The sequence below is a fragment of the Capsicum annuum genome, chromosome 9, assembly GCF_002878395.1.
Source record: "Capsicum annuum cultivar UCD-10X-F1 chromosome 9, UCD10Xv1.1, whole genome shotgun sequence".
Taxonomy (NCBI): Eukaryota; Viridiplantae; Streptophyta; class Magnoliopsida; order Solanales; family Solanaceae; genus Capsicum; species Capsicum annuum.
This window is the reverse complement of record NC_061119.1, coordinates 218,534,458-218,548,326: the sequence shown is the minus strand read 5'-3', so window position 1 is coordinate 218,548,326 and position 13,869 is coordinate 218,534,458. Positions and strand designations below refer to the sequence as shown.

The 13,869-nt window shown below is 35.5% G+C and overlaps 1 protein-coding gene and 1 long non-coding RNA gene across 2 annotated transcripts; one reads left to right on the top strand and one right to left on the bottom strand.

Annotated features, from left to right (window-relative positions):
• Positions 1 to 4,270: 4,270 nt before the first annotated feature.
• On the top strand, positions 4,271 to 4,646 carry LOC124887266. The gene is made up of 2 exons (XR_007044659.1): positions 4,271 to 4,302; positions 4,401 to 4,646. It is a non-coding gene; the product is annotated as an uncharacterized LOC124887266 (long non-coding RNA).
• A 2,141-nt stretch (positions 4,647 to 6,787) lies between these two features.
• Positions 6,788 to 12,419, bottom strand: LOC107840769 (putative late blight resistance protein homolog R1A-10). The gene is given in 5 exon segments (XM_047396667.1): positions 6,788 to 7,147; positions 7,883 to 9,914; positions 9,917 to 10,497; positions 10,500 to 10,646; positions 12,292 to 12,419. Coding segments are annotated over 4 exon segments (2,772 nt in total). The 5' UTR covers positions 10,624 to 10,646; positions 12,292 to 12,419; the 3' UTR covers positions 6,788 to 7,112.
• Positions 12,420 to 13,869: the final 1,450 nt, after the last annotated feature.

The following is a 13,869-nucleotide window of genomic DNA, read 5'->3' as shown; positions in this document are numbered from 1 at the left end:
AGCAAAAATACGTTAAAATTTAGTTCATGCAGATAATAGGACCCCCGTGAAGTTGGAGTGTGTCGTAGCAAATTCGGTCATAGTGGCTGCTAGTGCTTTACTCTTTATTTATTATCATGTACTATTAAATATGCGACCTAAAATACAATATTTTTAGTAAATGGAGTTACTAGAAGAAAACAACAAAACAAAATAAAGTTACATATAATGAAATAAATAAATCTAATTTTTTTTGAATGGGAGATACTTTGAAGGAGCCGGGAACATAGCTGAAAGATTTATTGAAAGTTAAAAATGATGGCCTGCTAACAATATTTAAAAATTTATATAAAGTGTTTCGCTTCTTGATATTCAATTATTTCATAAAAAAGTTGATTCCAAGTAAACCTTATTTTACTACAATTTATACAATTGATACCTTAAAATTTCGCGTCAAAGATAGCCAAGAGTGCAAACTCCTACTCTTCATTTTAAATTTTATTTTTGTCCAACAGCAATACAGAATAGAATAAATAAAAGGGTAGAAACTCATAAAACAATTAATTCAACAAAATAATTTTAAAAGGTGAAAGTAAGTTTAATTTTATCATACATTCTTACATTAGTGATAAATACGTTAGAGGAATTGTTACAAAGAAATCAAAATAACCAAAGTAAGGTTGTATCGTATGTTACATGGGAGATCAACTTTATAGAGCGAAACTTGGGGAGAGGACTTTGAAATTATTCTAAAAATAACATAAATTACACATAACAAGTCGCACCAAATCTTGAAATAAACAAATGTATTTGATGGATACCAAATGTGCTCACATTTAGCAAGCTTAAATTCTAACAACCGTATGATGTGACTTGTGTAAATGAGAAAGAGAGTGTAGCCTTGATAAATACTATATGTATATATATACTTACATGGATCGGAGATACGGACATCCATAGGGTTGTTTCCGAGGTCTTCTTGTTCTTTCTGAATTTGTGCAGCAGATTCCCCAAGTTTGGGAGGACACTTTCTTAACTCAATCAGCTGTAGTGTGTGTAACTCGATGGGTATCTCTTTCAAATTATATCAATAATTAATCACGAGACGCTCAAGAACAGGAAAATTATCGTCTGTGGCTTTCCGGTACTTGAGATGATTTTCTTCAATTAACAAAAGCTTCAATCGAGCAAATCCCCTAACATTTGGATGCCATCCTTCGCCTCGACAAGCTTTATGCATCAGCTTCAGCACCTCAAGGTTAGGCAACTCAGCTATGATGTCCAAGTATGACCAACTTAATGAAGTAAGTCTTAACTTCAGCTTCTTGAGCGTTGCTGGAAAAGCTTTTGCACTTGCTGGCAAACAGGAAAAGCAAAATATAAAACTCAATGTTTCAAGTTGCTGCAGATGGACAAGATTGTTGAGAAGCACAGAATCCCGAATACTTTGACATTCTGAATCCCCATATCCATTGATTCCTAATTATTTGACATTCTGAATCCCCATAATAACCTCCTTCGTGCAGCAACGTGGTGACAAGTAAGAAATAGTTTGTGAGTTTGAAAAATCCAAGTTCCTTCCTTTGTCAACAGATCCACTTGGACAATCTGGCAAATAAATTCTGGGCAGTTTAAGATGCCTTAATTGCATTAGTCCCCAAATTTCCTCAGGAAAAGTTATTTTAAATAATAGATCAGGCTCTCTGTCACGACCCGAACCAGGGCCTGGCATTTCGAACCATGGAGGCTCAAAATACCCCTATAATCATGCACCTAATTCATATGATCAAAGTAATGCGGAAGAAACACAATATAACGGAAACATGGTCAAGAATCATATGAAAACAATAATGGGGAATAATGTCCCACAATCTCAATCAACATCTCGAAAATCGTCTGCGAAATCTCTACTACATGACTGAAACAAGTAACTATTTGAAAACTGGGACAAGGCCGCCAGCAGACCCAAAACTAATATAAGATAAAAGGACTGCAGGACATAAAACCTTCCGAAACATAGAAGGCTCACCACTTGTCTCTGCAACTCTGTCTGAATGATCTACTGGTTCTCTTGACCCCTAGACTGGGCCTCTGAACCTGAGAGGTTGGAGAGGGGAGGGGGTCAGCACAAAAGTACTGGCACGCAGAGATATCAAAGCAAAACATAATATTTTTACAAAATATAGTTGAGAGCCATTATAAAGCAATTTCGTATCAAATAATTTGAAAGCACATGGGTGTAATGCAATAGTTTTTCTCAACAGTAATGAAATGCAACTGAGCTAGGTGGAATACCCTACATAATTTACACCAACTGTCAAACCTCGGTTGCCGCCGAGATTAGAGTATAAGTGAGGGAGAGACACTCAAGACCACACAGCATGGTGTCTCGACCCAATGGTAGTGCCCAAGATCACTTGGCTCGGGATCCTACCTATAGTCCCAATTTGGGAATGACATGAAGTCAACTACATAGATCGCTTATCCTGGTACCAATATTCCGTGTCGGCAAACACGTTATTCCACCGATGAGCCCTTGTGTCTCAAACGCCTTCTTTGGGCATCCACCTTTCTCATGTAAAATCAATGCATTCAAATTTCATTTTTTTTCAATCACATATCGTATTTTGAAGGCTATTGTCATACCCGACTTGCAAGTCATCAATGTCACATCCACATATGCATAATCATGTAAAAACCAAGGTGCTTCATCATTTACAAGTGGTGAACAATATTTATTTCAAATTCATGCTCTCTTTTGTTGATCACAATATAATATGGAGTATCGAAACATTATCATGGGAATTTGAAAATAATTTATCATTCATATTTATCAACTTCCATGGAAAATCTTAAATCACATATGCATGGTTTCAACCATTGAAGTATATAGGCAAACAATTCCCATGACATAAAGAAAATGACTTAGAAATCATATTGAAAGCAAGATATTAGCATATGATTGAAAACCCCCATTTAAAAGCATGCATGTTCATAAAACTACACCCATGAGATTTTTGGATAACCCCACGTACCTCTATTTCCAAGGATAATAGATGTTTCTTGAAGCTTGCGGATTGGTGATTCTGAATATGTAATTATCTTTGAAAACCTATGGTCAAATCTTGAACTATTTGGGTTTTTATTTTTGAAACCCTAAGGAGAATCTTGAGCACTTTTGATGAAAGAATATGTATTTTGGGGTCCTTGGAACTAAATCTCGTGTTTTAGGGCTAAGTAAGGGTGGAAAAGGACAGAGTGTTTAAATCACTAGAATTCCTTACATAGGCGCCGCCCATCCCATTACCTTCACATAGGCGCCACCTAGGCTATCGCCTATGTTCACATAGGCGCCGCCTAGGCTATCGCCTATGCTTTCCAGTGGCCATGGGCGATTGGTTAGACATTGCTTATCACTTTGAAAGGTCATAACTTATTACTCGGGTGTCGGATTTTAGCCAAATTGGTATCGTTGGAAAGCTAACTCGAATACCTATCATTTGACACATAGTAGGTTCCCTAATTCGACATATACAAAGAGTTATGGTCAAAGGAAGCTGACACACTTTACAACGTCCACTAAAACTTAGTCGATCAAAATAGTTTCGACTCGTCCTTGAGTTGAAGGACCTATATGGTCTAAATTCAAGCTTGAGTGGATTTCACATGGTACACGATAATTAAGATGCCGTATTTGCATAGGATTTTATGGCTTCGGGATTATCAACGCATCGAAATAATGGTCTATATTGTAGCCCGAATTGTGGGGTGTTACAAAATCCTAAGTTTTCTTTGAATATGGAACCCCCTTCGTTGAAATCCTGCTCCGCCTCTGGACATGGGCCCCATTTTATATAATAAAGGTATCATGTCGGTGCAAAAGGGTGATAAAAATATGCTAAAATAGAGTTCAGGGGGACCCCTGAGAAGTTGAAGTATATTGTACCAGCTTTGTTCATAGTTCGAGGGGGTACTGGATGCTTATCTCATTTAAAAATAAAGGTAAAGATGACTATATTGTATTTCAATTGTCATCATACTATTTTTGTTATGTTCTTTTTCTGAATGTTATTTGCTGCTTTCTCTATTAGTTATGGTGTTTTCTTCACTATCATTTTGACATCTCAACCCCTCAACTCAATAAAACTCAATATTTTAAAGGAGTAAAGGTAACCAGTTACTGTCCACAAGCTTGCTTCTTCTTGCTTTATAGGTAGATGAAAAGATACTCGACAAGAGAGAACTAGAATTCTACAAATGGGACGGCGACCTTTCTCAGCTGCTGCAGAATGTTTTAGAGATAAGCTGAACAAAGTTGTAGAAGTAATCCTATCAACTTTTTAAAACTATTATCATATTCTTTCACGTAACTTGTTATTATCGACTTAACATGATCCATTTTCATCGATGCTTTTGTTCAGAACTGGACTAGAGAGGAGAAGAACTATTGTCTGGAAGAGACGGAGAAGTCATTCAAGTTCTCCGGGGCCATCCTCCGATTGATATTCTCTTGATGCACAACTTTTTACGCTTTGTTTCCTTGTTAACTTGTACATTGGATGGTCGAAACCTGCAAATTTCTGTGAATAGTCGTGTTTCTTTTCGTGTTTAATTCTGTGTATGGTGTATAAGAACTTGATTATAATTCAAGTGTTACATCATTACTCGATTCTCAACGTTGCTGATACTTAACTATGGGCTGTCCAGCCTCATAGAAAGCGATGTTTTCTTTTTTCCTCCGTTGTAATGTGATGCTTGTATGTCGGTGTTTGTCCTAAGAAGCATCGGACAGGATGAAGTTCTTACCATTTGATGAACCTTGATCCAACTATAGATCAAAGGCTTGTTGGAAACTAATAGCTTGTTTGGCCGAACTTCCTATTTCTGCCTTTCGTCCAAAGTATTTTTGGATGTTGCAGTTTGTGTTAGGCTAATCAATTTGAGAAACAGTGTATAAGAGCAGTAAATCTCTTATTCGGCAGGCTAATTCTTTGGCCTCTTTGCGGTTTAGACCCTCTCCCAATAGCTTGGCCAACCTTTGTCCAATTATCTGGCTCATAAGTATTATCTGTGATGGCCGGGTTCACAGCAGGAAGTTCTGTATACGCCACTGATTGTGTTCACCTGGATCATTTTAAGAACAAACCTCCACAGCTTTGTTTCCTATGTATTCTTGTTCTTGAATTCGTCCAGCACAAGCCACCAGTTTTGCACTACAGTTTTGTAACTCGATTAGTTGTAGCATGGACGGAGCCACCTATATCAAAGGGTAGTCAGCACACCCTTCGTCGAAAACTCTTCTTGAATTTGTCCAGCAGAAGGCACGAGTTTTGCACTACAGTTCATTAACTTGATTAGTTGTAGCGAGTAAATATCTGCAAACTCAATAGGGATCTCCTGCAATTGAAGGCAATGTCTGATCACCAGATGCTCAAGAGCAGGGAAATGATCATCTGTGGCTTTCCAGTACTCTAGATTTGTACCTTCAATTAGCAAAAACTTCAACCTACGAAATCCTCCTTCAATTTGATACCATTCTGTTCCACGGCAAGCATCCGGTTTCAGCTTCAGCATCTCAAGGTTGAGCCACTTACCTATGAGTTCCGACCAGTTTTAACTTCTTGAGAATTGTTGGAAAATGTTCTGCACTAGGTTTGGAGTGTATACACGCATTTTGTTGAAAACTAATTTAGTTACTGCGGTAAATTTTAGTTAATAAGTTGTTTAGAATTAAGATGAGTTTGAATTTTAAATTTTAGATTAGGTTATTTTAGTTGTTGAGATATTTTAGATTATTTTGAAATTAAAATTATGCTGGTTTATGTTTAATGTTGGCTATTTAAAGCCCCTCAATACTTAATAAAATCATTGAAAGCTATTGAAAGTTATTCAATCCATTGAGAGCCATTTTAAACCCCTTTTCGCTAGAGCCATTTTAAACCCCTTTTCGCTGCCCCATTTTTTTTTTAAAAAAAATCAACAGTGGTATCAAGAGCTTCATTGATCTTACGGGATCTGTGAATTCTTCCAAAGCGTTATCATATCATTTTTAACCTGTAAGGGCTACGTTTTTAACCCGTCAGGGCTACCATTTTCAACCTGTGCTTATTTTCAAAGCGTAGGGCTATTTTTCAAGATGTCAAGCAGCAGTCTCTCATTAAATGCCCCAAAAATTTTACTGGCGAAAACTACCAAATTTAGTCAGTGAAAATGAAATCATATCTTCAAGCCTATGATCTGTGGGAAGTTGTAGCGGCAGATACACCATTATAACCACTCCCTGAAAATCCTACCGTTGCTTAGATTAAATCTCATTTAGATGAAAAGCTCAAAAAATTCAAAGCCAAAATTATAATTCAAAATTTAGTTGCAGATTCGATTTTTTCTAAAATCATTGCTTGTGAGACAGCAAATGAAGCTTGGGAAAAACTAAAAAAAGAATATCAAGGAAGTGACCGAGTTAGACAAATACAAATTTTGAATTTGAAAAAGGGATTTTGAAACTCTTAGGATGCAAGAGGACAAACCTAGTGCAGTGATCAGTTGATTCTTCGCACAATGCGTGTATATACTCCAAAATCACGTGGTTTGGAGTGCATATACGCATTTTGTTGAAAATAGATTTAGTTGAAAATTTAAAATTCTGTACTCATGTCATTTTGAATCAAAATCACGCCCCCTTGAAAGAAACATAAAGGGTCAGTAAAAGTTCGACGAGTCACATTAGTTAGATGCAGATTTAGAGCGTGTTCAACTGAACAAATACAGACATATGAAAATGATATGAAAGTGTGACAAACATACTGAATCCACTTATTCTAAATTATGGATTGTCTCTACTTAAGCCTCTCGAGAGAATCATACAGGGATATATGTGATGTAAACATACACAACAAATATTAAACCAATTACACTATTGTCTAAACTAAATCATCATCCAGTTCCAACAATATAAATTGCTCTACGAAGGAGGAAAAGTACACTACAATAAGAATTAACAAGTTAGAAGACATTACAACATAAATATATCGAATCAAACTCCCTATATTGGATAGAAACCGATTGAATACTCTTGTTCTTCGTCCTCTCCTTGTGTTCTTTTTTCCAAAAGATGCTCAAAGAATCCACAATACTTAGTCGATGTCAAGCCTTCTAACATCGCGTCTTACTATAACAAAGCATTATAAATTAGAAATATAAAATCTCCCATTTACCATCAAATCATGTCAATTAAAGTATAGAAATATCAAAAGGCAGAGTTTAAGTATACATTTTTGCATTAGTGATATATATGTTAGAAGAATTGTTACAAAGAAATCAATGTAATGAAGCGAAACGAGCTACACCAAATTATGCAATAAACTAGAAAATAAAAATGCAAAAAGAACACCTAGAAATGTGAGTTCATATTAAATTTTCTTTTTCACAATTCTGTAAAATTTACTCCCCTATATAAAAAATAAATGTCAATAATACTTGTCCATTTCGAAACCAATGAATAATTTATCCATTTTACCCTTAGCATTAAATACGATTCATTATCCAATGTGTTTACCAAAGCATTAGATTTATTAGATTCAAAGGGTAATATGGTAAAACTAGTCCTATCATTTACTATTTCTTAACTTATGTGTCAAGTTAATAGTGGACAACTATTGATAGACGGAGGTAAACTAAAGTACCAAAATTGCTCAAAAATATATGTAAGGGGCCATTTTGAACTATCCTCAAATATAAGGGATATTCTTGCTAATTTCTCTTACATATTAAGTAGAGTTTTAACAAATTTTGTCAAAGTTATTTTTGTAAAAGAATATGGGGCAAAACTAAATAACTTTTGTATACGACTTGACTTGTGGAAATGAGAAACAGAGTGTGACCTTGATAAATACTATATACTTACATGGACGGGAGATACGAACGTCCACGGGGTTGTTTCCGAGCTCTTCTTGTTCTTGTTGAATTCTTGCAGCAGATTCCCCAAGTTCGGAAAGACACCTTGTTAACTCAATCAGTTGTAGTGTGTGGATTTCTGCAAACTCAATGGGTATATCTTTCAAATAACTGCATTCTTTAAGCACAAGGCTCTCAAGTATTGGAAAATTGTCATTTGTGGCTTTCCAGTACTTGAGAGAACTATCTGCAATTAACAGAAACTTCAATCGAGTAAATCCCCTAACATTTGGATGCCATTCATCTCCACGACAAGCACCACGCATCAGCTTCAGCACCTCAAGGTTAGGCAACTTAGCTATGATGTCTAAGTACGACCACCTTAGAGTAGTTGCTTCCAACTTCAGCTTCTTGAGCGTTGCTGGAAAAGCTTTTTCACTTGCTGGCAAAAGCTTAAAGCAATGTTTAATTCTCAACTTTTCAAGTTGCTGCAGATGGACAAGATTGTTGAGAAGCCCAGAGTCCCGAATACTCAAGTCAGTCTCATATCCACAGATTCCTAATTCTTTTACATTTTGAATCCCCTTAATAACCTTCTTCCTGCAACAACGTGGAGACAAGTAAGAAATAGTTTGTATGTTTGAAAAACCCACGTGGCTCCCTTTGTCAGCAGATACTCTAGGGGGATTTGGCAGATAAAATTGGGGCAGTAAAAGATGCCTTAATTGCATTAGTCCCCAAATTTCCTCAGGAAAAGCTATTAGAATTGATCGACCACGCCCTTGAACAATGAATGTCTGCAGATTCCATAACCTGCAAATTTCTGGAGGTATGCCAAGATTCTCAAGACAGAGCAATGATAGGTACCTCAACCAGATGAGGCTTAGTATCTCTAGAGGGAAATTATATATCTCGTGTCTCAACTCCAAGACTTTGAGAAATTTGAAATAAATAAGCTGTGATTTGAGAAGAGGAGATAAAAGTGAAATATGGAAGGAGAAAATAGAATGGGTTCTTTTCACAAGATCGTTGTTGTCATGATCTCTCAACTGACGATGTACAGGGGTAAGAAGAGCCCTATAATGACCATACCGACAATAATCATTAATTTTATCACCAGTCACGCGTTTAAAGGGCTGCATTTTTTGCCTACTGAGATATGGAAAATCTGGGTATAAAGGGACAATGTCATTCATGATAAAAATGTTCTCCCTTTGAATTTCTCTCAAGCACAGGTCATATATTAGATCATGAACCTTACATGATCTAATTTTTGTTCCATCTACACTTTTCTTGCATACGAGAACTAGACATCTATCGACAAGCTCTTGCAAACACTTCTCAGCCTCTCCTTCCAAATCATTTTCCAACTTCAGAAAACCGTCAGCCATCCATGATCTCACCAATCTCTTCACTGGAATATCACTGTCTTTTGGAAAAATTCCGAAATGCAGAAGACATGTCTTTAGATCGCTTGTCAAGTGATCGTAACTCAACCCAAGCAGACGTGAACATTGTTTGTTAGGATCATTTGTGACGAATGACCTGACATCTTTAGCTACACTTTCCCAATCGTCTATTTCCCTTTTAGATTTGAGAAGTCCAGCAACCACGACTATAGTTAGTGGTAACCCGTGGCATTCATGTGCGATTTGCTTCCCAATATTCTCGTACTTAGATAGTAATGTTTCATTTGAAAATGCTGCACTTTTAAAAAGGTTCCAACTCTCTTCTTGATCCATGAAGTTCATCCGCAAAGAAAGATTCTCTGTATCAGCATAACAGGCTACTTCGTTGTTACGGGTAGTCAATAGTATTCGACTCCCTGCATTGTCTTCAGTTGGAAAGCATCGTTTCACGCCATCCCACACTTCACAACTCCAGATATCATCCAAGACAATTAAGTACCTCTTTCTCTTTAAACTTTTCTGCAGCATGTCTGCTAGCTCTGCTTCACCCCTCGTTTTAACCGTGTCATCCATTTTGATCGTCGATTGCAAAAGGCCCAGCAAAATTTCCTTTCTGTTGTGCTGTTGAGATATACAGTAGCCCAGGCACGAACATCAAAACGACGTAAAACTGATTTATTATTGTAAACTTCTTTTGTTAAGGTTGTTTTACCTATGCCTCCCATCCCGACAATCGGGATGACTTTGAGTTCACCAGAGTAGCTTATAGTCAGATCTTCTAACAAGCGTTCCTTTTGATCATCACGTCCAACCATATTATTGTTAACATTCAGAATATCGTTTGTTGAACTTGAAAAATCATGAACCAATGATTCCTTTGATACTTGTTTGCCTTTATCTTGAATCTTTGTTGACTCTTTCCTGACATGATCAATGTCGTTTGCTAATTGTTGAAGGCTTTTACGAATCTTTCGGCGTGTCCATATATTCGAGATTCCTTGAAAAACTATTGAGCCAATGATTCCTATGATGCTTTTATTTTCTCCCCTCTCAATGATTTCTATGATGCTTTTATTTACTCCGAGTGCAGTGTCTGTTAGTCTCAGTTGAATTGTGTATTCAACAGCACTTGCAACTTCTTTTACCTCTACTTCAAAATCCTTCATTTCCCCAGAAACATTGTTTTTCTCAAAGTTTTTGACAAATACTTCCAGGAACTAACTTTTTCACAAAGAGCGCAAAATTCTTCTCTGTGATCACAGATTAGAGATTGCATTGGCGAATTGGATGTCAAGAGTGATTCTATTGTTCTCATAAGAGAAGCCACACTTGCATGAGCCATATCTTGTAATTATGACCTGAAATCTGCAATATGCAAGAGGTCAATAGTATTATAGCTAACGTGATACACAGATTGGCAAAAAAGGTACGCATAATCTAAATAAGATTAGTCTTGTAATTTATTAGTCTTCGGTTTGAACCTTCCTCCATATGTTTATAGAGGAAGGACACAGAAAATAATTAGTATCTTTATATTATTAAAAGGAGAAGGACAAAGCCTCTACACTAAGGCAAGTGACAGTCCTTAAAATTGACACATGTAGTTTTTTTATGTCAAATTAGTTAATTAGGTTAGATTTAGTTAGTATTTATTTTTAATTTTTACAGCTTTTTTTATAATTCAAATTTTCTTTTGCTTTAAGTTTTTCCTATTTTTTAATTGTTAAGTTTTATAGAAAAATTAAAATACCTGAAGTACTGAACAATATAATTTTTTTTTTTTCTAAACTGCTACTTTCATTTCTAAAAAATAATTGAAAATCTACTAAAACTCTCTGCAAATCCCTTAAAAGAGTCCATAGTGATATCTTTCACCTGCTACTTAAGTCATCAACTACATTTCCCCTAAAAACTCTCTGCAAATCCCCTAAAAGAGTCCATAGTGATATCTTTCACCTGTTGGATTGGAAAGAAAATTCTTAACGAATAATATTTAGTAAAAATATTAAGTCAAGTGACAAACTAATAATAATGACCGATTGAACACTTGAAATAATATTAAAAGTACATTATAAGTTAAGAGAGGTTAATTTTTGAATTGTAATTAATTTGTAAAGTTTTAAATCTAAGTAAGCTTTGCTTGGATTTGCATTGAACGATTATATTAAATTTGATTAAATATAAAATCATGTTCTCATGGCTTAACAAATTAACAAATAAATATAGAAGCCAAGTAATTAGCAATTATTTTTTTAATATCATCACCTTTGTTAAATATGTCAATGACATATGATAAAGAATTTTAGTTTTCATATAAAAAATATCTAAAATAATTGCAATAGTGATACCAACCGCGCATCGCGCGGGTACGAAGACTAGTTAAAATTAAGAACTAATTAAGATTGTCACATTATTTTTTCGATGGGATTATTGTAAAATCGCCATAGTGACTTTTGTGAAGCTAGAGCAAAGTAAAGTGACTTTTATGATGACCAGAGCAAAGCAAAGCAAAGCGAATTTTATGTTATGAATAAAAGAAAAATAACTTTTGTGTAATAGACACAAAGATAAATGACCATGAATGAAATTTACTTCAATATCTAAGGAAGAATCAGATATTTATAGCCAAAAGGTGTTGCTTTAGAATTACTTCTTTCAGACTAATTACGATAATTGGTCAGTTATTGAATAACATAGAAGACCGATGTATAATATCGGTCGGATCGATAATCGATCTGTCCACATATCGGTCGGATCAATAATCGATCTATCTATATCGGTAGGACCGATAATTGATTTGTGTCCATCTATCGGTTAGATCGATAATCGATCTATCCATATATCAATTGGATCGATAATCAATCTATCGTTTTCGGTCGAATCGATAATAGATCTCTCCGATAAAAATTATGACGGTCAAATTGATAATAGATCTCTCCGATAAAAATTATGACATGCAAGGATGATATACAAACATTCCAGTGATAAAATGACAAGAAGGTCAACTAACCTCTTAGTGGCAGATAAAGGTTAAATGGACTGCAAACTAAATGCTTGTACTGCAACAAATACAATGACAAAATAATAGAAGAAATTAAACACAAATATGAATAACAATCAACAAATGAATGAAGCAAGAAAGATATATTTATATAGTACAGTAACAAAGAAAAAGGATCTGAGAAGACAGAAAAATGGCATACCAATAAAGGGCTGCAAGCAATAATATGTATAGGCAATCTGAGTTAAGCAAAATCTATATATAAAAAAAAAGTGTTGACTTCATAAAATGGGTATTAGAATATTTATATACAACATGGGTGTTAGTATATATTATACTGAAACAAGTTGGTCACCTCTTAACAGGCATTGTATGTTCCAAGAAGAAAGTGACAGTCCAATGTGCTGATGGGGTTTGGAGAAGGGTCGAGCCATAAAGGTCTACTGTATCTAGTCTTACCTTGCATTTCTGCCAGAGGTTGTTTTTACGACTTGAATTGGTAACCTCCTGATCACGTGGCAACAACTTTATCAGTTACTCCAAGGCTCTAAAAAGTGAAAAATAATTAATTCAATAGATGGAAAGAAAGAGTTGACTTCATAAAATGGAGAAGGGTCGGACAATAAGGTCTATTGTACGCAGTATTACCTTGCTTTTCTGTCGTTTCAACAACTTAAACTTGTGGCATCCTAATTACATGACAACAACTTTACCTGTCACTTTGATGCTCCAAAATACAAGGAAAGAAAGAGTTGACTTCATAAAAACGTGCTCAATCTAGGGAAGAACATTAATCTTTTTCATTTGAGTGTTATACAAATATAATATAAGAAACCATGTGATTATATTGTTGGGTTATTGGGTCTTTTTCCTTTCCTATGTGGATAAATGAAGCCCAATTTGGACCAACCCACTTTTGCCCATAGGCCCATTACTATGGGACATATATATTGATATTTTTAGGTCTTATTCACCATCACAAAAAGAGAGCTTTCAGCAGCCAAAGAGAGAAAAACAAAGCTGATTTTCGTACCTAAATTTCAGCCACAGCTGTCAACTTCAAATTGCGATTTCCGCTCCGTTTCTTGTCCGATTGAGCTGATTTTTGAACTTATTATTACTCTCATCTCAATATTTGATTAGGAACTTACGGAGCTTGATTTGGTAGACTGTAGCTCCTGTTTTTCATTCCCGAACAGTAGCTGTGTTTTTGGTGCTTTCACTCCTTTATTTCTCTAGTGTTTGGTGCTGTGGTTTATGTATTGTTTCTTGTTGTTTGGCACTTTTTTGGTGGCCATTTTGGAGGACAATACTATAAATCTTTGGTGATTATAGTGGAGGTTTTGGTCCCGTGATTTTTTACTCTTTACACTGAAGAGTTTTTCACGTAAATCTTGTGTCTCGTGTGATTGCCTTTATTCTTCTATTATTTTATTTGGTTGATTTGTTTACTATATATTAATCTATTTTGTTTGGGTTTGTCTGTATCCTCTTGGTTCAAGTTGAAAGGGAAAGTTTAGTCTTGGGTATTTTTCGTTGCTACCTTGTCGGGCTCTTTGATTGTGTGCCCGTTTTCCCCAACAAAGT